The sequence below is a fragment of the Accipiter gentilis genome, chromosome 9 (assembly GCF_929443795.1).
Source record: "Accipiter gentilis chromosome 9, bAccGen1.1, whole genome shotgun sequence".
In the NCBI taxonomy this organism is placed as follows: domain Eukaryota; kingdom Metazoa; phylum Chordata; class Aves; order Accipitriformes; family Accipitridae; genus Astur; species Astur gentilis.
Window position 1 is genome coordinate 26,025,711 of NC_064888.1, and position 24,557 is coordinate 26,050,267.

The 24,557-nt window shown below is 43.0% G+C and overlaps 1 protein-coding gene across 3 annotated transcripts in view; it reads right to left on the reverse strand.

The window, feature by feature from the left end:
- Positions 1-24,181, reverse strand: part of EXOC6 (exocyst complex component 6) — a 101,945-nt gene extending 77,764 nt beyond the window's left edge. For all 3 annotated transcript variants that reach the window (XM_049810433.1, XM_049810432.1, XM_049810431.1), the window contains exon 1: positions 24,056-24,181. In XM_049810433.1, the coding sequence (XP_049666390.1) occupies positions 24,056-24,138 (83 nt within the window). In that variant the 5' untranslated portion in view covers positions 24,139-24,181. The remainder of the gene's footprint in view (positions 1-24,055) is intronic.
- Between the last annotated feature and the right edge of the window lie 376 nt (positions 24,182-24,557).

Genomic DNA, 24,557 nt, shown 5'->3' on the forward strand with positions numbered 1-24,557 from the left:
ACCAGACTTATCCAACTAAATCAGGGCTGGATGCTTCCAGCCATAGCGACCGGAGCACTGTGCGGCAGCAGCCGGACCCCTGGCGGAAGGCAATCCCCACTGCTCCCTGCCTCTTCCTGCCCACGCTCAATGTCTCCCAGAGCAAAACGATGACATGCACATGCCTAAGGCTGCTACCTCAATGGGATCTAACTTTCAGGAATGGCTAAAATCAGGTCTTCTAGTTTATTTTGCTAATTGTTTGAATAGTACACTTATAAACCTCAAGCAGGAAACATGACTCCTGGAGAAATTACCAGCGTAGCTTGTTGAGTTGAGTCAGAAATAGAAAGCTGCAAGGAAAAATGCTCAAGCATGAGAACGAGCAAAGGAGATGGGGCCATTTATAGCTTTAGACTTTAGCAGAGGAAGCAAGAAAAGAGGTATTACAGAGAACTGTACTGGAAATCAAAGGTATAAAGTCTCCCAAGAAATGTAAGGCACAGGCAGTTCCAAAATTTTATTCATAACCTGATATAGCAACAACAGCAAAGACAGGTAATTTTTGAAGCAGCTTTTCAGATAGAATTAGAGCGGCAATACGAGGATGACATAGTCATACATATATAAACAGGTTTCTACTGCAAAGTACAAATGGTCAAAAACATCAGGAGATCAAAAATCTTTAAACTGCTTTTTTTAGCCTCTGATTTCCTTTCATAATTACAAAGTTTTCTCCAGAAATCTGTAAGGAGAAGTTGCTTTTAAAAAATATATATTTTTTTAAATCCTTAAGATGGGGGACAGGGCGCGGACAGCTGAAGTTCCAATGGTCTCAATGTTGCTTGTAGAAGTACAGTCTTAAGTTCAAGATCCAGGCAACAGTGAGTCAAAGTCGCTAAAACTCTTGAGGAGAGAGAAAGTACTTCTCACCCAGTCTTCTTGGAGAAGTATGACTTCCCATATTCTTCAAGATCCTCTTTTCTAACCAGACAGCTGTGCTCTGCCAAGATCTGGGGTCATCATCACCCATTCAACAAACCTATAGCTGAGTGTCTTGACAAGAATTTGACCTTTCAAGGAAGAAACGGGTATAGAAGAGATTGAAAAGACTCTTGTAACTAGATTCTTCACCCTTTTTGAGTTCTTTTGACCTTGGACAATATACTCAGAGAAGCAACTGAAGTTAGAGAAATGAGAAAGGTAATAAGCTGTCCTACATGCCAAAGGAAGAACGCCAATTCCTGATAGCCTGCCTGCTTGCTATAGGTATTTTCTCCGGGAAAAATCTATTCAATAAAATACTCCTAGAATATCCCCCTTTAGCTTATGATAGGAAAATAAGGCTACAGTACTGAAAGGCAGGCTCTTTCCTCCAAAGTGCACCAAGGGAAAAATGTAAGATTGTTGACTCATGAAGTGGTTCACAAAGGGTAAAATACCCCTCACCCGCTCCACCACCACAGTTTGAAATGACAGCTGGAAGGAGCAAATGTGTGACAGTCAGTCTCTCCCCTTGAGGTTCCTGTCAGGCTGCCTGAAAGAGACCCCTCGAGGCTGTCCAGGACAACTGAGGCTTAAAGGGCTATGGTGGAAGATCATGAGTGAACCACACCTGCCAGTGGGAAACACCTGCACCCAGAACCTGGTGCTGGCTGGAGGGAGAAGCAGCAACCTGGCCTGGGAGGAAATAAAGGTGCAAGACACATAGTCAGCATTAAGTGATCTCTCATTAGGCAACCTAACGTTCTGCATCTGAAGTCATAGTGGGAAGCATGTAGACAGTATCACTGCTACCTGTAAAGAAATGGGAAAGGGGTGAGAAGAAGATTCAAGAACCGATGTTGTAGTGCTCCAAAATACACAGTACAAGCTGGTGACGTGAGTGCTGCTCTGTCTCTATAAGAAAAGGGTCACAGATTTTGGAACCTACAGGGTGGACACAGAGGGACATCCACAGGTCTCCAGAGTACCATTCCTGGAGAAGAAATAAAGAGATTAGGAGGACCAGAGGCATCAGATAGTGCCTTCACAGATATTGGGCATGCATGAGCTTCCTCTGAATGGGCTGGACTTGCCATCTATACTGCACTGCATGCTAAAGCAAAAACCAGAAAAAAAGTTCAATTTATCACTACTTCTTCGAGCCTTTTATTTAAGGGTGGAAGGTGTCTACAAGTTCAGGTCTCCTTCCAGAGTTCTCAAAGGGAAGTGAGAAAGGTGTATCATTATCACAAAGATAGGAGACTTCCATCTATCACTATGGACTCATAACTGTAAGCTGTGTAACACAACCGTAAGTGAAAACAGTAGTAAAACACACACACAAAGACCAAATATACCTAAAATGAGGACAAGACTGTAAAAAGATGGTGCAAGAGGAACTCCATACTTGAGTTTGTGGTAGCACATACTTTCTTTGGTGGTAGCAATGCACTGTCTTTTTGGACTTAGTTATTGCCTGATGATTTGGGGGTATCCAGTAGCTGCAGTTCAGCATGGCTGTCTTGATACCTTTTTATTGATTTCAGATCTGTCAACACTGGCAGACATGCTGTTAAAATACTGAGAGAAGGAAATAATTTTTTCATCAGGAGATTTCTCTTTAAAATGTTGTCAAACAATTCCAGACAACATAGCCAGAAATCCTGGAAGCACATACGATATAGCATAGGCAATACAGTATTCACTGTTATAAAAATCAGTATTCATTATTTTTTCTCAGTATTAAAGCTACTTATACTTCAGTTTAATGAAAATAAATAAAGTGCTGATTGATAATTCTCAGTGGTATTATCACAATATTTAATTCAAAATCATACAGGGAATAAATGTTTAAAATTGGGGAGGAAGAAATCAATACTGTGTACATCCCAACACACTGCCTTAACCACAACATTCTCCACCTTATTAAAATAAAAATTACTATTTTATGTTCTACATTGTACTGTTTCCTGCAGGGATACTAATAAAATGGTGATCTGTGATCTAAACCAGTATTTTGACAGAGCTCCTTAAGATTCACTAGTGGTATAAATTCCATATTAATTACATATGTAGACAGCTCCATCTTGTGGGAACAACACAAATCAATCCTCTTCAGTACACTAGTGAAAAAAATCCTGAGACAGAACTGCTTACCTTTAAAGAAAAAAATCATCACAGTATTTAAAAGAAATTCACACTTTGTATCACAACTCTCTGATCTAGGTGAGAAGTAAGAAGGCGAATTAAACAATTCACTAACTTCCTTAAGACGGTGTACTCTTAGGACACTATACACATGCTATTTCAGAGGTTTCAGAAGGAAGTCTGACCTAAAGCACTGGCCTCTTCAAAAGTATAAGTGTACTTGAGAGAGCCATGCCATCTCTGGCCATGGACAGAAATTAGGCTTTTTCTCAAAACTGCAAACACAACTGCGGCGATGCATACCTAATTTACCCATTATGGAACATCACACATAGTACAGTATGGTTTAGTTCTGATACTGAAGCTTATTTTCCATACATACATTTCAAAAATTACCTATACTTACCTAAATAAAGTAATTTCTACCTTTGAATTATTATCTGAAGGTGTACACTTCAACAGATTATGGCACTGCAAGCAATTATGATAGCAATTCTGCACTTTTTAGAGTTAAACTACCAGGCAGACAAATCACGATGTTGCAACATCTTGGAGAGAGACATGAAATCCTGAAAGCATCCTACAGCTAATTCTTTTAAATTATGAGACAAACTTAACAGAATTTACAATGCACACACACACAGAGCTCTGCTGGGAAGACAGTGAGGAAATGGTAACCCTTCCAGACCCATTTTTTCAGGAGATGACTATTTGTCCTGGGTTCAGCTGGGATAGAGTTAATTTTTACAGGAACCTGGGAGGTGGGGGGCATAGCCGGGGCAGCTGACCTGAACTAGACAAGGAGCTATTCCATACCGTGGGACATCATGCTCAGTATATAAATGGGGAGCGGGCCGGGGGGTGGTCTCGGTTTTCAGTGGGGGAAGTGGCGGAGCGTCGGGTCCCGGGTGGTGAGCAGTTGCACTGTGCATCACTCTTTTTGTATACTTTTTTCATTACTGCCGTTGTTGTTGTTGTAATCTCTTTTGTGTTTGTCCCAGTAAACTGCCTTTATCTTAACCTTCGAGGTTCCAGTTTCTTTTTCTTTTCTCTCCTCCGTCTCCTCCCCATCCCACCGGAGGGGGGCGGAGGAGTGAGCGAGCGAGCGGCTGCGTGGTCCTTTGTTACCGGCCGGGCTGAAACCACGACAGTCCTTTCTGGCGCCCAACGTGGGGCACGAAGGGTTGAGATAACGACAGATCTGGCCAGAGCGTGTTGAAACAAATTTGCCAAACGCATTTCTTAGATAAATAGATGTTAGTCACAATGTTGTTTCATTTGTTTACATGGTGGCGTTTGGTAAGCTCTTATATGCTCTATGTATTGCCTGTAGTTGCGTATCTCATCTCTGGGAGAGTGACTGGGATTATCATTTTGCTGTACTGGGCAATGTCGACTTATGAAATGATTACATCACTGGTCATGAGGTTAAGCTGGTATCTGTATGAGGCAATGATAACATTTCCATACTTTGGGCGCCTTCTGTCGGATTTTATTGGTAATTACACCCAATCCATGGGGAAATTAGGGGGGGATACCTCCCCCCGTCCATTCACGTCCCTTTTCTCCTTCCGACTAATTACAACAGCTTTTGAGAATTTTGAATATCCTTGGGATGTGCAAGCCAGTGTGCTGTTAGTGCTATGCCTCCTGAATATTTTTCAGGTCTTGTTTAGGGCTACAAAAAGTCTCTTTAAGAGTACCACTCGGAGATCTCCCCCAAAGCTGGATACTCATGGGTGGCACGGCATGTGGGAGGATGTGGGCAGGTATCTAGAGAACTTCTCACCGCCAGTGACTTGGAAGTTCACTCCCGAACAACTACAGAACCCTCATGAAGTGATAGAATATTTGAAAGAAAAATGCTGTGGCTATCCCAGAGACACACAACTCACTACATTGTGCTGGGCCCTGGCCAGTATCTACCAAACACTGCTTGATACTAGGCAGCACCCTCAGGGAGAAAAGATGGAAAACAGGACAACAGGCACCGTGGCTACCCCAACCCCGACAACAGACACCGTGGCTGCCCCTACCCCGACAACAAGCACCGTGGCTGCCCCTACCCTGGTGACAGACACTTCAGCTAAACCAGAGAACCAACCTGTGCCAGTATCAGTCGCCCCTGTACAGAAAAAGAAACACACAAAAAAATCAGTTCGCTTAGTGAGAGATGAAGATGAACCAGGGTCATCGCGAGAACAGGAGGTAGAGGCAGAACCTGAAATAATTACCCGATCTCTATCCATGAGTGAGTTGCGTGACATGCGAAAAGATTTTAGCCGCCACCCAGGTGAGCACATTGTTACCTGGCTGCTCCGATGCTGGGATAGCGGGGCTAGTAGTGTGCAATTAGAGGGTAAGGAAGCCAAGCAGTTGGGATCTCTGTCTAGGGAAGGAGGCATCGACAAGGCGATTGGGAGAAAAACACAAGTCCTCAGCCTCTGGAGGCGACTTCTGTTAGGTGTAAAGGAAAGATACCCCTTCAGGGATGAAGCTACATGTCACCAAGGCAAGTGGACCACCATGGAGAGACGTATCCAGTACCTGAGAGAATTAGCCATGCTGGAGGTGATTTATAATGATCCAGAAAATGCACACAACCCATGTGGCGGAAGTTTCTACGAAGTGCACCACCAACCTATGCCAACTCATTGGCAGTAATGTCCTGGAGAGAAGGCTATGGACAAACGGTGGATGAATTGGCTGTCCAACTCCGGCAATATGAAGAAAGTCTCTCTTCCTCCCTACGGGCCTGTGTCTCAGCTGTAGAGGAGTTGTCCCGAGAGTTCCAGCAATTCAAAGTGGATCTGTCCTCCTCCTCACCTGTACAGGCCCGCATTGCAGTTATTGGGAGTAAGCGTTCCTCTGCCCAAGAGAGAGGAGAGAGAAAGTACACTCGACGGGCTAACCTGTGGTTTTACCTGCGTGACCATGGAGAGGACATGAGGAAGTGGGATGGAAAACCTACCTCAGTCTTGGATGCACGGGTACAGGAGTTGCGAGAAAAAGCAACCAGAAAAGAGAATTCTTCTTGGAAAACTGCTGCTCCAGTTTCCCATGAGCAGTCCCCCAGATGCAGTAGATGGGCTGATCTCATTTCTGATCCCCTTGAAGGGACTTCTGATTCACGTGTGCAGAAAGTGAGTAACGGATATTCTAACCAGGATTAGAGGGGCCCTGCCTCCAGCCAGGTGGAGGAGAGGGACAACCGAGTCTACTGGACAGTGTGGATTTGATGGCCTGGCACATCAGACCCACAGGAATATAAGGCTCTAGTGGACACTGGTGCACAATGTACCCTAATGCCATCAAGTTATAAAGGGGCAGAACCCATCTGTATCTCTGGTGTGACAGGGGGATCCCAAGAGCTAACCGTACTGGAAGCTGAAATGAGTCTAACCGGGAATGAGTAGCATAAACACCCCATTGGGACTGGCCCAGAGGCCCCGTGCATCCTTGGTATAGATTATCTCAGGAGGGGGTATTTCAAGGACCCAAAGGGGTACCAGTGGGCCTTTGGTGTAGCTGCATTGGAGACGGAGGAGACTGAACAGCTGTCTACCCTGCCGGGTCTCTCCCAAGACCCTTCGGTTCTGGGGTTGCTGAAGGTTGAAGAACAGGTGCCAATTGCTACCACGACGGTGCACTGGCGACAATATCGCAACCGAGACTCCCTGATCCCCATCCATAAGCTGATTTGCCAACTGAAGAGCCAAGGAGTGATCAGCAAGACTTACTCACCGTTTAATAGTCCCATATGGCCCGTGCAGAAATCTAATGGGGAATGGCGACTAACAGTAGATTATCGTGGGCTGAATGAAGTCACGCCACAGCTGAGCGCTGCTGTGCCAGGTATGTTAGAGCTTCAATATGAACTGGAATCAAAGGCAGCTAAGTGGTATGCCACAATTGACATTGCTAATGCATTTTTCTCCATTCCTTTGGCAGCGGAGTGCAGGCCTCAGTTTGCTTTCACTTGGAGGGGCGTCCAGTACACCTGGAATCGACTGCCCCAGGGGTGGAAACACAGCCCCACCATTTGTCATGGACTGATCCAGGCTGCACTAGAAAAAGGTGAAGCTCCAGAGCACCTGCAATATATTGATGACATCATCGTATGGGGCAACACGGCAGAAGAAGTTTTTGAGAAAGGGAAGAAAATAATCCAAATCCTTTTGAAGGCTGGTTTTGCCATAAAAGAAAGTAAGGTCAAGGGACCTGCGCAGGAGATCCAGTTCTTAGGAGTAAAATGGCAAGATGGGCGTCGTCAGATCCCTGTGGACATCATCAACAAAAGAGCAGCTATGTCCTCACCGACTAATAAAAAGGAAACACAGGCTTTCTTAGGTGTTGTGGGTTTTTGGAGAATGCATATTCCAAATTACAGTCAAACTGCAAGCCCTCTCTACCAAGTTACTCGGAAGAAGAACGATTTTAAATGGGGGCCTGAGCAACGACAAGCCTTTGAACAGATTAAGCAGGAGATTGTTCACGCAGTAGCTCTTGGGCCAGTCTGGACAGGACAAGATATTAAAAATATGCTCTACACTGCAGCTGGGAAGAATGGCCCTACCTGGAGCCTTTGGCAGAAAGCACCTGGGGAGACCCGTGGCCGACCTCTGGGGTTTTGGAGTCGGGGATATCGAGGATCCGAGGCTCGCTATACTCCAACTGAAAAAGAGATCTTGGCAGCATATGAAGGAGTTTGAGTCGCCTCAGAAGTGGTTGGTACTGAAACACAGCTCTTCTTAGCACCCCGACTGCCAGTGCTGGGCTGGATGTTCAAAGGGAAAGTTTCCTCTACGCATCACGCAACTGACGCCACGTGGAGTAAGTGGATTGCACTGATCACACAGCAAGCTCGCATAGGAAACCCCAGTCGCCCAGGAATGTTAGAAGTGATCACGGACTGGCCAGAAGGCAAAGATTTTGGAATGTCGCCAGAGAAAGAGGTGACACGGGCTGAAGAAGCCCCGCTGTATAATAAACTGCCAGAAAAAGAGAGACAATATGCCCTGTTCACTGATGGGTCCTGTCGCATTGTGGGAAAACATCGAAGGTGGAAGGCTGCTGTATGGAGTCCTACACGACTAGTCGCAGAAACTGCTGAAGGAGAAGGTGAATCGAGTCAGTTTGCAGAGGTGGAAGCCATCCAGCTAGCATTAGACATTGCTGAAAGAGAAAAGTGGCCAGTGCTCTATCTCTATACTGACTCATAGATGGTGGCAAATGCCCTATGGGGGTGGCTACAGCAATGGAAGAAGGGCAATTGGCAGCACAGAGGTAAACCCATCTGGGCTGCCGCACTGTGGCAAGATATCGCTGTTCGGATAGAGAAGCTAGTGGTAAAAGTACGTCACGTAGATGCTCATGTACCCAAGAGTCGAGCCACTGAAGAACATCAAAACAACCAGCAGGCGGATCAGGCCGCCAAGATTGAAGTGTCTCAGGTGGACCTGGACTGGCAACGTAGGGGTGAGCTATTTATGGCTCGGTGGGCCCACGATACCTCAGACCATCAGGGAAGAGATGCAACATATAGATGGGCTCGAGATCGAGGGGTGGACTTGACCATGGACACTATCGCACAGGTCATCCATGAATGTGAAACGTGCTGCAATTAAGCAAGCCAAGCGGCAAAAACCCCTGTCGCATGGAGGGTGATGGCTGAAATATAAACAGTGGGAGGCCTGGCAGATTGACTATATCACACTCCCACGAACCTGCCAAGGCAAGTGCCATGCACTTACAATGGTGGAAGCAACCACTGGATGGCTGGAAACATACCCTGTGTCCTACGCCACCGCCCAGAACACTATCCTGGGCCTTGAAGAGAAAATTCTATGGCAACACGGCACCCCAGAAAGAATCGAGTCGGACAACGGGACTCACTTCCGAAACAACCTCGTAGACACCTGGGACAAAGAACATGGCATTGAGTGGGTGTATCACATCCCTTATCACGCACTGGCCTCCGGAAAAATTGAACGATACAATGGACTGCTGAAAACTACATTGAGAGCGATGGGGGGTGGAACTTTCAAGCATTGGGATACACATTTAACAAAAGCCACCTGGTTAGTTAATACTAGAGGATCCGCCCATCGGGCTGGCCCCACCCAACCAAGAGTTCCACATACTGTAGAAGGGGATAAAGTCCCTGTAGTGCGCATGAGGAGTATGTTAGGAAAGACAGTCTGGGTTAGTCCTCCCTCAAGCAGAAGCAAACCCATTCAAGGGGTTGTTTTTGCTCAAGGACCTGGGTACCCCTGGTGGGTGATGCAGAAGGATGGGGAAGTTCGATGTGTACCTCAGGGAGATTTGATTTTGGGAGAGAATAGCCAGTGAATTGGGCTGTATGATATTTAACTGCTAAATAACCTGCCAATGCATGTCATTGTATCTATACTGTCTATATGCCATATCAAGGGTATTATTGTGAGAATTATCCAAATGACTACAGGATGGACTTTTGAAACTGAGCCAAGTACAACAGCAATAGAACTTGAATTGGCACCTAGCAATTCCCTCAAGATCAACATCTTCGACCTGCAGACCAAGGGCATGAGTTGCACCAACTGTACTAGCCACAAGTTCCAGAGACAACATACAACGACCCAACATCTCACCATCTTTCTCTTATCCTGAAGAACTGTTACAACAGATAGAGCCCCAAAATCGATGGACACATTAGAGGGACAGCCCATAGGCTAAAGGAACACCATGTGTGTGTGTGTGCGAGGTCGGGGCGGGACGGAGTCCATATACTTATATGTAAGACCAGGAAAGTAGTAGTGGTTGATTGGAAAAAAAAAATAAATGTAAGATCTGGGCATGATGTAGATGGTATAGAATAAGGTGTGGATAATGTCCTGGGTTCAGCTGGGATAGAGTTAATTTTTACACAACCTGGGAGGTGGGGGGCATAGCCGGGGCAGCTGACCTGAACTAGACAAGGAGCTATTCCATACCATGTGACATCATGCTCAGTATATAAATGGGGAGCGGGCCGGGGGGTGGTCTCGGTTTTCAGTGGGGGAAGTGGCGGAGCGTCGGGTCCCGGGTGGTGAGCAGTTGCACTGTGCATCACTCTTTTTGTATACTTTTTTCATTACTGCCGTTGTTGTTGTTGTAATCTCTTTGTGTTTGTCCCAGTAAACTGCCTTTATCTCAACCCTCGAGGTTCCAGTTTCTTTTCCTTTTCTCTCCTCCGTCTCCTCCCCATCCCACCGGAGGGGGGCGGAGGAGTGAGCGAGTGGCTTCGTGGTCCTTTGTTACCGGCTGGGCTGAAACCACGACACTATTACATGTACTTACGTCTACTTCGAAAATCTCTCTCACTTTAAGTTGCTTCACATACGTCAGTGGGAAGTGTCATAAAAAGGGGCAAACATGCCTAGGCTATCAAGAGAAATTTTACATGTGTAATATACAGCTATTTCAATTTTTGTTTACATTTATACACCTCTGAATGAAGAATCCCAAGGATCCTCTTCAGCTTTATGGACCCCTGAAGTGGATGCTGGTGATCTGAAATATAGCACAAACCTGAACTGAGCCAAACTGAAAGACCTGATCAGTTTATATTACAATTGCTTTCAACCTCTGATCTATACAGCTATAGAAACCTACAGACTGCTAGTGGCTGATTCACACCATGAAACTCTGAAGAGCAAGCTTTTTCTCAGTATGAGTCTTCAAACTGAAAAAAAAAAAGGAAGAAAATCACTGATGTTGGAGACAGAAGTTTGTACTTGATTTTGGCACACAAAAAAAAATCCCGCAATATACCATCTTAATTTTCAGTCTGGAATGAGAGAACATTCACTTGAGTGACTAGTTAGACACCAGTCCTGCGAATCAGTGACAGAGCATGTACTATTTTCATTCCTAATTGATGGGGCAAGCAGGGCATCCATGAAGAGCACAAGCAGAGCTGAAGGATTTTTCTGGTAATGAATAGCAGGTTATTTGTCTATATTTCTAGAACTCTGTATATAGAGACTTTTTCTTTGGACTTATCCCAACAAGTGGGCAATACAAGTCATTAATGCCAGTCCAGGTAAATACAAGACAGTGCAGAAAGTACTTGAAAGAGGAAAAAATTTAACTAGGAATAGTCAGAGACAGCTTAACCTAAAGGAGAAAGATGTCTCAGTCAGTGGCTCAATTTAATGGCAATAAGGATATTTTTACCTTGATCTTTTCTTACCAGCTGGGCTGAAGGGAGAAAGACAAGCATAAGTAGATTTGAATTCAGTTCTCGGTAAAAAATTAAGGAGAACTTTCATATATGCAACCATTTTCCAATTGAAGAAAATCAAACAAGGTTACTTTATAACATAAAAAACCTCCCCAAATTTTTTATTTTCAAAACTGAAAAGGTCTTAATTGACAATTTTTTTGTTTACCTGCAAAAATCTATTGAAGCACCAGAGGGCACTATCCTATCCACAAAAATACCAGCCGCTGAGCAAGCAAAAAGGCTACTCTCCAGAGAGCTAAAATTCAGCCAAGAATCATAAAACCTAACCTGCTGTGAATTCCACCTCACCGTTTACAAATTAATAATTTTAAAAAATCAACTATCCTCAAATAATCTGATCCATTCTATAATGACAACTCCGTACATATGCATTAACACTGAAAGCCACTATTACAGATCTCTTCACAAATGGTTACAGTACAGCTTCAAAAATACATTTCTGCTATCATTTAAGTATTTTCTGTGCATGTAACCAGGATACATGTCATTAAATGCCTGAGTGAAAATGGGATTGAAAGAGGATCAGCATTTCACTAAGGAGGAAGGAAATAAATAGTTACAGGCCAAAAAAAATCATAAGCCCAGAAATTAATTTAATACATTGACCGGACTACTGGAAAGATAGGCAAGGGAGTGCGTATAGCCTAGTAAGTATAAAAGCAGAGGAGCCTGAAAATATTTTTTGAGAATACCCCAAATTTGCTTTTTCCCTCCTTATCCCTTCACATCTACACCATCTTCCCACTAGAAAATGAGAGTAATCAGAAACCTGAACACAACTTCCACTGTAATCTACTTGGTGGGAGTTTAGTATCGAAAAGTGAATTGCAAGAGTAATCAGAATGAGAACTGAAGTAATTTTGTCCCTTATATCTATGGCAATAGCTGTAACTTTTCAATGGTAAGCAGAACTGCTCAGGTACGCAGGCTTCAGGCAAAAATGAACTTGAAGAGTTTATTTTATTAAAAATAAAAGCTCCATACTTTCATATGAAAACAATGATGCAGAAGACAATATGAATTCCTGGTTGGTGATAAATAACTGTCAATTGAAAAATCACTACTAGAACAGTCTATTAGATAAAGAAAAAAATAATATTTAATAAATCCTTTTGGGGTTTTAAAAAAATCTGTTACTTCTTGAAGGTTTTGGGGTTTGTTTTTGTGTGTGTGTGTTTTGCTTTTTTAAATGGGCAGTGATTTGATTTTTAATTGCAACCCATATTCAGGTGAAACATCTCTGAGCTTATGGAGCATTACTGTAAATTTTTAGAGTGAACAATTCTCTTCCTAGTAATCGTTTATAATAATAGGTTCTAACAGCAGTAAAGACTCTTAAAACAGATCATCTATTTAAAAAATAGGAAAAAAAGTGTCAGAAAATAGAGAAAAATATACTGATCTTTTTACTGGACAAAGTAGTTCCTCATTAATGACTTGCCACCTTTCACCATTTTCACACACCTCCAACCCATCCTGTTCTGTCCCATTTCTAGGACAAATTGCAGGTTCCCCACCCCTGCCTACACTGCCACAAAGTCTTTCATTTCCTGATTACACAAGACATATGAAGCAATTAAAAACTGTATACACACATTCTTTTGAGGGTACTGATAACCACTTAGTAAGTGCCAATCTGTTACATCTCCATGAATGCTGTGACGATGACAGGAATTGCACATATCTGCACAGTTGTACAAGTTTGTCATGGAACGTAAGCCTGACCATGCAAATTCTGAACTGCAAGGGATGCAAGTAGAACTTTAGATTTAGCATTGTGAGAAAAAATGAACTTTTAACTGATCACTTTCATCAGTTAAACCAAGTCACAAAAAATAGAAACTCGGACATAAATTTTTTCTGTTTTTCAAAGTAATACTTAAAATAAAACAAAACACACACAAATAAACCAACTGCCAAATGAAGAAACTGTGCTTGTGGAAAACCATGGGTTTAGAATTCGTACCTTACTACCAAAGTCAATTTTGTACGGAGGCTAGAGATGCTCTCAACTAGCTCCCATACACACATTGCAAGTAGTGGCCCAGTAGATGTTTGTCTTCTCCCTCCATTTCTTATTTGATTTAAAAAAAAAAAAAAAAAAGTGAGAGATTAAATAAAGTTATAAAATAAGATATTTACAATTCAAATTTGCATGATGAATTCAGTGGGATGGTTGCAAGCACAAAACACTGACCATGCAAAGTAAGATTCTGCCTTTAAACAGACCTGTCATTGTGACTATAACCATGGCATCCCTAACCATGATACTGTATCACACACTCCATTTAAGCTGCAATTTCACAGGAAACACTGCAGAAACTTCCTCTGTCTTACAATAAACAAAGATATTTTCTGTTTACACAAACTGCAAACTTTGCAGGGAGTTTTCCATGGAGTAATTTCATATAGGTTGCTGCATACACCCTAAAAAGCTTTATAAAATAATGTCCAGGTGTTTCCTGTAATTCAACTGGAGTTATGGTAATAAGCACATTTCTTAAAACCTAAGCAGCCTTTCTATGCCAGGTGCTACCTAGGGTCCAGTTCTGCCATACTTATTCATAATTACATCTCACCACTCTATTTAAAAGATTGCATAACATGCTAGAACGACGGAGAACTCAAGCTATGGCCTAATCAGAGAAAAGATTTTATTAATCTTAGTTTAGCTGTTATGCTTTGCTTGCCTGGTTTTCCTGGATGTGCAATTTCTGTGAATTGTTCTCACTAATAGTATCCTGCTTCTATGAGCAGGAAAGGGCCGAGTACAGTTTGTTAGTTAACATTACTTCCTATAAGCAGGGTCCATATTCTGTAGTAGCAGCACTACAGCAGTCATTGTTCATGCTGGATAAGCAATGGATCACGCTGATGGCTGTTAATGGACATCCTCTGCAGCGAAACATGAACTGATAATCAGTAAACCCAGATTTGCAATAGACTTCCTCCTTCCTGTTTTTACACTGCTGACCACGGAGATGCCTCTTCCTGCTAAGCCTTTGTGTGACTTACTGATGTATGAAGCAAGAAACTGAAAAACAAGTGCTGTGCTGCTAATTTTTTCCTAATTTTGTGTTGTAAAAGTAGATTAAAATGCCAGCTTCACTCACTTTGGTGCTAGCTATCGCCATGTAACAAAATGCCAAGTCTGGCCATCTGTTCCATATACCTAAAGGGATACAGTGGACATAGTTGGAACGTATGTGATTTTATAGAAAATAAAATAAGAAACTGGAGTTCATATAGCAATATTCTTATCTTCCCTTAATATTTCCACAGACTGTAACATAAATTGTTCCATTTTAGGAGCAATGGATTAATCTTTAAATGAAATTGTGAGCTTCTAAGTTCTTTTTAAAGATTTGATCAGATTGCTATTACACATTTCCCACAAATAATTACTCATCTATTGCAACCTATAGCTAAACTTTCTTCTTTATCTGGGACACTTTAGGCATAATCTTCAAGACAAATACGTACCAATCGTTCCAGTAGAGACTTCACGAGACATACGAAATAGAACAGAACACTTAATGTCACAAATGCCTAAGTTACTTATTTCAATAGGCTTTGAATACCAACACTACACAGATGTAAATATATTATTCTAGAAATCAAGAAGTTCCAGATTAAATAAAATATCCAATAATTAAAAAGTTTCAAAGCCAATTGGATTAACAATGTATTGTATTCAATACAAACCAGGTAATTCTTTGATGTGTCACATTCTTCTGCAAATATATAACGACAGCATATATTTTCTAATGATTTTATATTATTAATTTTTGTTAACTCTACGAGCTCACACAGCCTATACATAGAAAATCATCATGTATATCTCTCATGCAAATCAACAGCCTGTACTATATATCCTTTGCATATGCACATCGCCCAGGATCACTGAAGAAAATGAAAGATGATTTTAAAAAAAGTCTGGTTTTAATTAAAAAGCCCAATTAAAACTAACTCACAGTGTTTCTCTCTGTTGGGAAGCAACTAACTGTGTTGAAGCAACTGACTTCTACTACTCTTTGTTACCTTACTCCAGTCCTCTATCTGCTCGATAAATAGACTAAGCAGCAGAAAATCTGTTCATGCCTTAGGGAAAAGTGACACTCCAGCACGCCCGAGGAACTCCACATTTCAAGAGGAGGTAGCATGCATTGGCTACCTCATTACCGTTTCCTAAGTTTATAAAACCAAACAGAACATACATACAGTATAAACCAATATCACCTATGTTACTTTTATGTTGAAATTAACTAAAACCAGAACTCAGAAGAAAATGTTGCCTCACTGAAATCAAGGGGTTAGAGATCCTTCAAAGTCACTCTACGCATAAGAAGTGTGCAAACTGTGAAAGTCCCAATGAGAGCTGCTACCAACGGAAACACCTAATGCCTGCAGTAGAAAGGAGAGTGTATTAAAATTGAAGTATGCAATACTTGAAAGTTTAAACACTTCTTTTTGAAGTTGAAATGGCTCAAAAGTATTCCCCTAGGTACACATACTACAGTATATGCATTATTAATTTTGTATTACTCTGATTCATGGGAGAATTGCAAGTTGCACTCATTGCAGTTTTGCAAGCAAATTACTTTCTCTAAGAGACAGTGAAAATCCCACTCAGTATTAGAGTTGAACACCTTTCTCATGCTATATCCAAAAAAAAAAAAAAAAGAAAAGGCCCAGCCCTCTCTGCAGGTCCCTAGTGCAGAACTGTTCAAAGACATCTTTTAAGTCCTCTCTGTCAAATCCCAAGTCTTTCCATCAAGGTTGATGCACTCTAAAACCTGTTTCTTTCCTTCTTAATACCTCCATCAGTGATTAAGTTCCCTACTAGTTTGGTATTACTGGCAAAGGTTGAGGTACAGGAAGGGCTTCAGCCAGTCTCCAGGAGAGATCATTAACTCCTTCCTGTATGGGACACAGTTTGTCAGTCATACAAATTATTTCATAGTAGACATGGACAAGATGAGGAAGAGATGTGTTGTTGAGCATACTTTAAGCTGAACATCAAACTGAACATGATGTCATTGTTATACCAAGGTCTGTGGTGACAGGGATTAGGTTTGGGCATTTCAACCATCACCAGGTAATAGCCAGGAAGACTGGCAACAGCTAGAATTTTTTAACTAGCCATAGCAAGCCCTTCAGTAAGATAAAATCTAATGTGATTACTTGATGCTGACGCAAAGGTAGGTTGATGTTTTTGAAGGAGTTAGTACCTAATACTTTACTACAACCCATAGAAATAGTTTCCTATTTGCGAATCCATTCCTGGCATTATCTTAGAAGCATTATTTAAGAAATATCAATCCTCATAGATTTTTTATGAGGTCATTTTAGTAGTATAATCTATAAAATGCAACATGACAAAACCTGCTTAACTGCAGTTGCTGCAATTTCAGCCCTGTATGTGCAAACACTCTAGCACTTACAGGTCAAAAACAGGTTTATATTTAATGGAATTATGCTAAGGCTCCTCAGGTAGACATCTGTATTGAGGAAACTGCAAAGTCTCAGATCAATGGTTCAGCAACACACACAGAAAGCTAGAGTACAGTGTATGCTGTTGGCTTCCCAAAAAATCTGCAAGAAAGTAAGTATCCATGTGACTGGTATGTATGAAGGATGTAAAATTATGCATTTCCTATGCATATGGCAGGTCCATAATCTGGGTCAACAGACACTAAATAAAATCAGCTTGAGGAATAAATTGATGAAGAAATGGCATGAATAATAATTGGCTTTCCTGAATTTAACTAATGTTACAGCGAATAAACCATTCATATGATAAGAAGGCCAAATTTAGATGAGACATAATAATACAAACTGCACCTATCAAGTACACTATTCTGGATCTCTCGGCAGATGATCCCTCTATTTTAAAAGCTTTAATGTATTTTGAAACATGTTTCCTAAACATGGGAACAATTTCAAGCTCTTTGGTAATGCTTCTGAAATTGGAGAGAGCTATTTCAGAAGTATTATTCACATAGGTTACTAGTTAGGTTAAAGCTTCACTTGGCAGTTGCCCATTTGGAAAACACTGCAAGAACTGAGTCAGAAGCTGATGCATGAACACTTAAAAAGATCAAGATAACCTGATTTGCAGACACATATTTCATGACAAACTTAATCAGCATTGAACCTAAAGATTCTTCACACAACAGAAAAATGTAGTGCAGATATGATTACCCACAAACAGTTTCAGGCTTTATAAGAAGTAGAGAAGTACTATGTTGAAACTTGCAGTAACGGAAGCAAATCCTCGCCACCTTCTAAAACACTTTTTGTCACTAATGGCAAATCTGCCTGAAATATCAGGCTAGCCTACAGAAAAAACAGAATTGCAGTTTTGCCACTGAATATTTAAATGCCAGTTTAATCAGTCTGCAGCACACACTCTTCTTATGCTGTTTGACTCTATGTAATGGACTAGCGATAAAAAAATATTGCTCGTTTATAGTAATATACACGGTGATAAGACCTGCTCACATAGATTGTTGCTTTATCTGACTGTTGCCTTTCAACTTAAACACTCAGAATATCATCAAACCCTGCACCAATTAACAAAAACTGCAACCAACATTACCAGCTAGCCACCAGCTTTTTAGGATACACTGTTCTCAGTGAGCAGGCCATTCTTCTTACTCTATAGCAACACAGTTGCAAAACAGGAGTTAGCTATTATAATAAAGATAAACTGATATACGAATATACATCAAAGTACACTCTGTGACCTGATCCAAAAAAGACCACAGCTAACACAAGGAATTTCTAGTTCCTTTCATTGGTCTACTTTCTAACTTCAGTTTGAAAGGGAACCAGGAAGGAAACACATTAACTTGAAAACTAAGCAGGGCTTGAAGACAGACCATTAACAAAGATACAGACTACTGATTTTCAAACTACAAAAATAGCTTACAATATTGTATAACATTATCATACTATTTGAAATTGAAATACATGATCAAACCATTTCAATTCTGATTCAAAGCAGTGGTTTGATGATCTCGGAGTCCTCTTACATTTGGTCTATATTTAAAACAAGACTAAGCTATAGACAAAAATGTGAACTGCTGGCTCATAATCCAAACCCAAAATAATGAAAATGGAGAAAAATGCCTTTAGACAATCATACCTGACAAGTAAGACCACAGGGCAAAAATGAGGGCAACCACATTTTGTCATTGGATAACCACATCACAAATCCCAACAGCCCATAGGCAAGCGCTCAGAAAACATGTTTCCCAGCCTGCGACTGTGTTAATGCTGTACTATCCTCCCACACCTAGAGAAGTCATTCATACTGCCTATGCTACTGCTTACTAACTATTCTGCTAAAGATACAGAATCACGTAACTAAATCACGCCTGCTAGTAATAATAGTGTATACTTTCAGTAAAACAAGTTACATTGAGGCTTCAGAGCATCCTGTCATGCTCCAAAGGATATTTAGGTGCTTTGTTCACTTGGCTTTGGACAGTCTCCTCAATGGATACAGGAATATCTCCAAAATACAAATTACAGCCCCCAGTCTGGGCAAAGCACCTGCAGTTGCAAAGCATACCACAACTCAGTAAAAGCAGCAGAATTTGACTCTCACTCCATATTTCTACCTCTGAATTGTCTTAGAAACCTTGATCAGAAGAAGACAAAACAGTCTTGCTTGGACCACTATTGCCACGTTTGGTTCCTCAATTTATTCCTCTAATGATGCCTTACTGAAGCATGCCTTTTACCTTGAGCTTTTCTGCAACAAGGACAGAAGTTCAGAATGAACAGTTATCAATTACTTCTAACACTTCACCCATAATCGCTTATGAGGCTCACAACAAATCTACATCCTACCTCTAAACTCTGTTCGACCTAAATGAGAAAAAAGCAGCACCATGCAGAAGTGATTTTGCTTTACAGCTGGGTGCCTCAGTGCTGCCTTTACCAGTGCAATGTAGTCCTAGGTCAGTGGAAGGTCACCGCAGCATATTGCAGCATCAGACAGAAACGCATTAACCTAACAGCTCTTGTCAGTGTGACTACTGTAGCCAGAGACAACATGCCAGTGAGATGTCTTCATAGGAGTCCCTCTAATAACTCTGCAAAGAAGCTTCATGGCCAGCACAACTTACAACAACCTAGAAGATGCTCTAACATCTACCAGGCAACAGCTTGGGGATGACAGATTTCAGGAGCAGAGGAACAGAGAAGTTGCTTAAAAGCATTTTTACACTGACTTTCGAGCAGCACTTTCTGAGCTGCGATTGTGGGTCAAAGCCACAGCGTACATCCCACTTACAGATACATCAGTAGACACAGCACCTCCTTATCCACTTCACCTTAGCTACAAAATTTCTGTCATCGATTCCTCCATAATTTTTAAATTTTATTTTACTTTTGTATTAGTTGTTCAATCAACTGATTGTGGGCATGGAGGTACTCCTCTGACAGACTATACACAGGGATCACAGAACACTGCAGACTCAGTGATGTGAAGCTCATGAGATGAAGTGTTCCGAAAAAGTCTACCATATGCTTATGCAATACACTGCCAAGCTACAGTTTAAGAGCTAATTAACTTACTTTCAAAAAAGGGCTTTGAATTATTACACATGACTACAAGCTCAAAGAAAGTCATAGGTATAGTATATCAGGCCACTGCCAGAACAGCATCTTCTACTCTATTGAGCTCCACTTTGACCTATTTCAACCAACATAAAACTAACCAACCAGCAGATAAGGTCAATTATTTTCTTCTGAATAGAATTTATCTTATTAATTACCCTGGCATGTCCAACAGAGTATTCAAGAAGTGTGGAGACACTCTTAAAAATTGACTCTTGAAATTCTGTTAATATGTATTTATATGGAGTTCAGTGAGGGCCTGAAAGTTTTTTATTATTAACTTTTTAATTTTTATTTTTTTGAGAGGGATATGGGAATTGCCTTTCTTTTTGTCTTTTTCCTTTTCCTCTATAAAGATTAGAAATGCACTGACAACTCTCCCTGGTTTTGCAAAGCCCAACAGTATGTATATGACATGAATTGTAAGACATTAACATGTTATATAAAAAGGTGAGAGTGATGAGCCTTTAACAGGTGTTGTCATTAATCTCATTTAGTTAGCCATTAAAGTTAGAAAAATGTTGATAAAAGTTTCACAGTCTGCTGAAAAAAAAATTAACCCTGGCCTGCTATATACACAGTCTGCCTATTTAATGAAAGGCATGTTACACAGTTGATTTAAGTCTCATTTATAATGACTCAGTGTGTGTCACTAAATTTAAAGATGCAAGTTAAATACCAGCAATTTAAAATCAATAAATTCATTCACTTAAAATTTAAAAAGAAAATTAATTTAGTCAAATACAATACAAATAATTTAATCAAATACAATGACTTCATTTTATATTTCTTGAGATGCAGAGCAATCATTAGGAGCTAACTTATCTCCTAAATAGTAAATAATCCCAGTTGTGCTAGCTGTACATTGATTCCTCCTATAAAGGATCTGTGTTTCACATTGCTATACATGGGTGGACCTCAGCACTAGAAAATCACCTGCAGGATCAGTCTGTATGTTGTTCCTTATCTGTAAATTCCACACAAAAACATTATATATCAATATATGTTATTATTTTTTTATATCATAAGCACAATCGCTGTCACTCTTCTAGCCAGGTAGGAAACAGTACCCTAGCAGAGACAGCTATACCAAACTAGCAAAGAAAACACTGAAGAAAAATAAGAGCAGAAACGTGTTTCCATGGAATCTACATATGGCCCACAAAAAAATTACACTTCTTTTGTGAAGCATGGATGCATTAGGAAGATATTAAGCTCTTGATATGAACAATTAAGGATAAGTCAGATCTTGTATATCCTGTGATCTTCAGCATTTAGTATTACCTCATGCTACTTATCCAAACCGCTTACCTCAAGTCCGTTCTTTTGTTCTGCTATTTAAGTAGGTATGTTGGTACTTTATTTCATGTCACGATGCTGTAAATATTCTCGTAGCATTAAAGACCATAGATTACAAAAATATTCCATTTCACATAATGAAACGAATGTAATTTCAGTCATTACATGAGACAACCAGCATCAATAGCTTCCATTGCTTGAAATCGATGGATCGCTCTATGTTATATAGCCTTATGCAACTGCACACAGAATTACTCAATTCTTTGATTTATATTATTTAGCAAGTAAAACCTAGATCTTGTGCAGAAAATAATGCTCCATTTTATGTTCACACTTTTGTTCATTGAAATAGATCTTGAAATTAGATGTGAGATTTTAGACTTTTCAGTTTCACACAGCAATTCACTAATTTTAACAGGCATAGCTGAACAGATAGCTACAGTTTTGATTTTAAACATTGCCATTCTTATAAAGTAGCAGCATATTTCTGTGATGTTGGCTGAACTTCTTTCAAAATACTCAGCCAGGTGTAACCATTCTTTAGCCTCATTTTTTTGATTTGTAAATGAACACTAGAGGTTAAATCAGACCAACATGCATTTTTCTAAAATTTCTGAAAGTCAGCAGTGCAAAACTCCCCTTCTGAAAAGTCAGCAAGACAACAAGATAGATAAGATAGATGAGATACAAATGGAAAAAGAAAGGACAGAAACATGCAAAGAAATTATGAAACTAAATGTCCATATTTATAAAAACTTGTTTAAACATTTTAAATGTTTAATATGGGTAAGAGATTCATATTGTGCCTTCCCCCTTTTACATCCCTCCACCATCCACACTTGTGGTTCCCAAACACGCTTTCTCCCACTGTGCAGCCTAATTCTCTGTATGTCCTTTACATAGGTTCCTCTGATACAAGCTCCATACTGGAGATGATAGTGAAACTGCAGTTATATTTAATATTTTGTTGCTAAGGTTTTTTGTTTTGGTGTGTTTTTTGCAGACATAAGCTCCAACCTGTGTGGACTTGTTAGCTGAAACATGGCTAAACCGCCGCCAGGGACAACTCAAGTCTGAAAGCATCTCGGCTACTTTCTCTCAACCTGAGCTTACAAACTCTCACAGGTGAAGCTTCTTGTGATGCTCAGCTTCAACACCTCCACACTGTATTCCCAATACTGGCTGTGCTGAAGGAACAGTAAGGGGAGCTCAGAGCATAGTTTGCTCCGAGCTGGCCTCCAAGACCAGGCTGACTCCACAAGCAGGCCCTGGGTGATGTCTGGGCCACTCCACCACACTATTTGGGCTCTTTGAGGACTGATTAGCCCCAGCCTCGTACAAATGCCCAGGCTGCCACCTCCCACACAGCCCTCCGTGCTGGAGGACCCGCTGCAGACATATGAAGCCAACCACAAAATCATTTGGCTGTGAAATGCTAAATGACACCTTTCATGTGCAACGTATATTTTTCTCCCGTCAGTTCTTGGCAGGTTCCCCATCTGCGTCCCCCGTATTTGCCCCTTCCCAGCCCTGCCCGTGCTCTCCAGCAGACACCACCCCCTCCAGGGAAAGCCAGCAGCATCGTGTTCACCAGCCTGCAGAACGCTGCCACACAACCCGCCTTTCCAGTTCCCTGCTCACAGGCTCTCTCTATCTTCCCAAAGAGATAACATGCAAATTCACAGTTCTCTCTCTCTCTCCCCGGTTTGACTAGTGTCCATGCTTTTTCACTTCTTTCAAGGCATCGCTAATCAGGGAAGCATCAGCACAGCTCCAGGATGAAGATCCCCTTTCCCCCTGCACCTCCTCCATACCCCGACTGACTCCCTCCAGGCCCTGCCCTTCTCTCCCCAGCTCAAACTGAAGGGCACTGACATGTTCCTCTCTGACAGGAAAGATTAAGCAAAACCTCTTCTTCAGCATGCAGGCTACGCCATTTGGCAGTACGCGGAATCGGAGGGAAAAGAAAAAAAAACCAACACCGAAGCCATGGCATTTCAGAAATGCTCTGAACACTGTCATATTTCCAGAAGGAACCTGACCGGGGCAGGGGATTTCAGACTGCGTTAGGAAAGGTTGCACATGGAGGAGCCCCGCAGTTACTGATGCGCACACCCACCCACAATCGGGTTTCGGTCCCCTTCTCAGCACAGGCCCGGGGCTACAGGCACACCCCAGCGACATGCCCCCTGCCCAAGCGCGGGACAGGAGCCCTCCCTGCCCGGGCGACCGGGTCTCGGCGGGCACCCCCAGCCCGGCCGCCCTCGGCGGGCCCAGCCCCCGCGCCCCGTCGCGCCCACCCCCGCCGGAAGCCGGGCAGCGGCCCGCTTCCCCGGCAGACAATGACAGAGGGAGGCCAGCCCGGGGGCCGGGGCATGGCCGCAGCCTCCGCTCCCCCCCCCCCCCTTCCCTGGCAGCGCCGCCGGCCCGGGGGTGAGAGCCGCCCGCGGCCGCGCCAGCCCCGCTCCCTGTCCGCACCGCACCGCGCCGCGCCGGCCCCTTCTCCCTCCGCCACCCCGGGCGGGCCGGAGCGGGAGGCGGCGGTCGGGTGTCCGCGGGTCCCCCCTGAGGGCTGCGCTTCCCCGCCGGGCCCAGAGCGGCCGCTCCCGCGGTGTCTCTGGGGAGGAGCTGTCAGAAAGCGCGGCCGGGCCGGGCCGCGGCTCTCCAGGCGGGCGGGCGGGCTGACAGGGCGAGGCGCGGGACCCTCGCCCGCCCGTCGGCGCCCCGGCCCCCGCCGCCGCTCACCTCAGGGTGGGTCCCACGCAGGCCGTGTCGGTGCTCTCGATCTCCTGCAGGATCCGATCATGCTCTGGGAGACTCTCCGCCATCTTGGATGGGAGGGACCCGGCGGCCGCGCCGCTGCGGGAGGCGCCGGGGAGGGACGGAGGGCGGAGGCGGCTGCGGAGCCGGGCGGGGGGCAGCGGGGGCCGCCGGGGAGGGCTGCCCGGCGCGGAGGGGAGCAGGCGGCCCGGGCGGGAGGGAGGAGGGCGGGGAGGGGGAGGGCGAGGAGGAGCAGGGCGCACCGGACCGCGCCCGCCCGGTTTGTCCCGTCCCGCCGGGGCCGCCCTGGGAGCCCGGCAGAGCCCCTCCGTCCCCTGGGCATCTCCGGGCGCTAGTGTCCGGTAGAGACCGCGGGCAGCTGCCGCTGCCTAGCACCACCCGCTCTGCCCCGTGACAGAAGAGGGACACCCAAAGTCCGACCCCTCTCCCGGCTACGCTACGGACGGACCAGCTGCCCTTCCCGCGC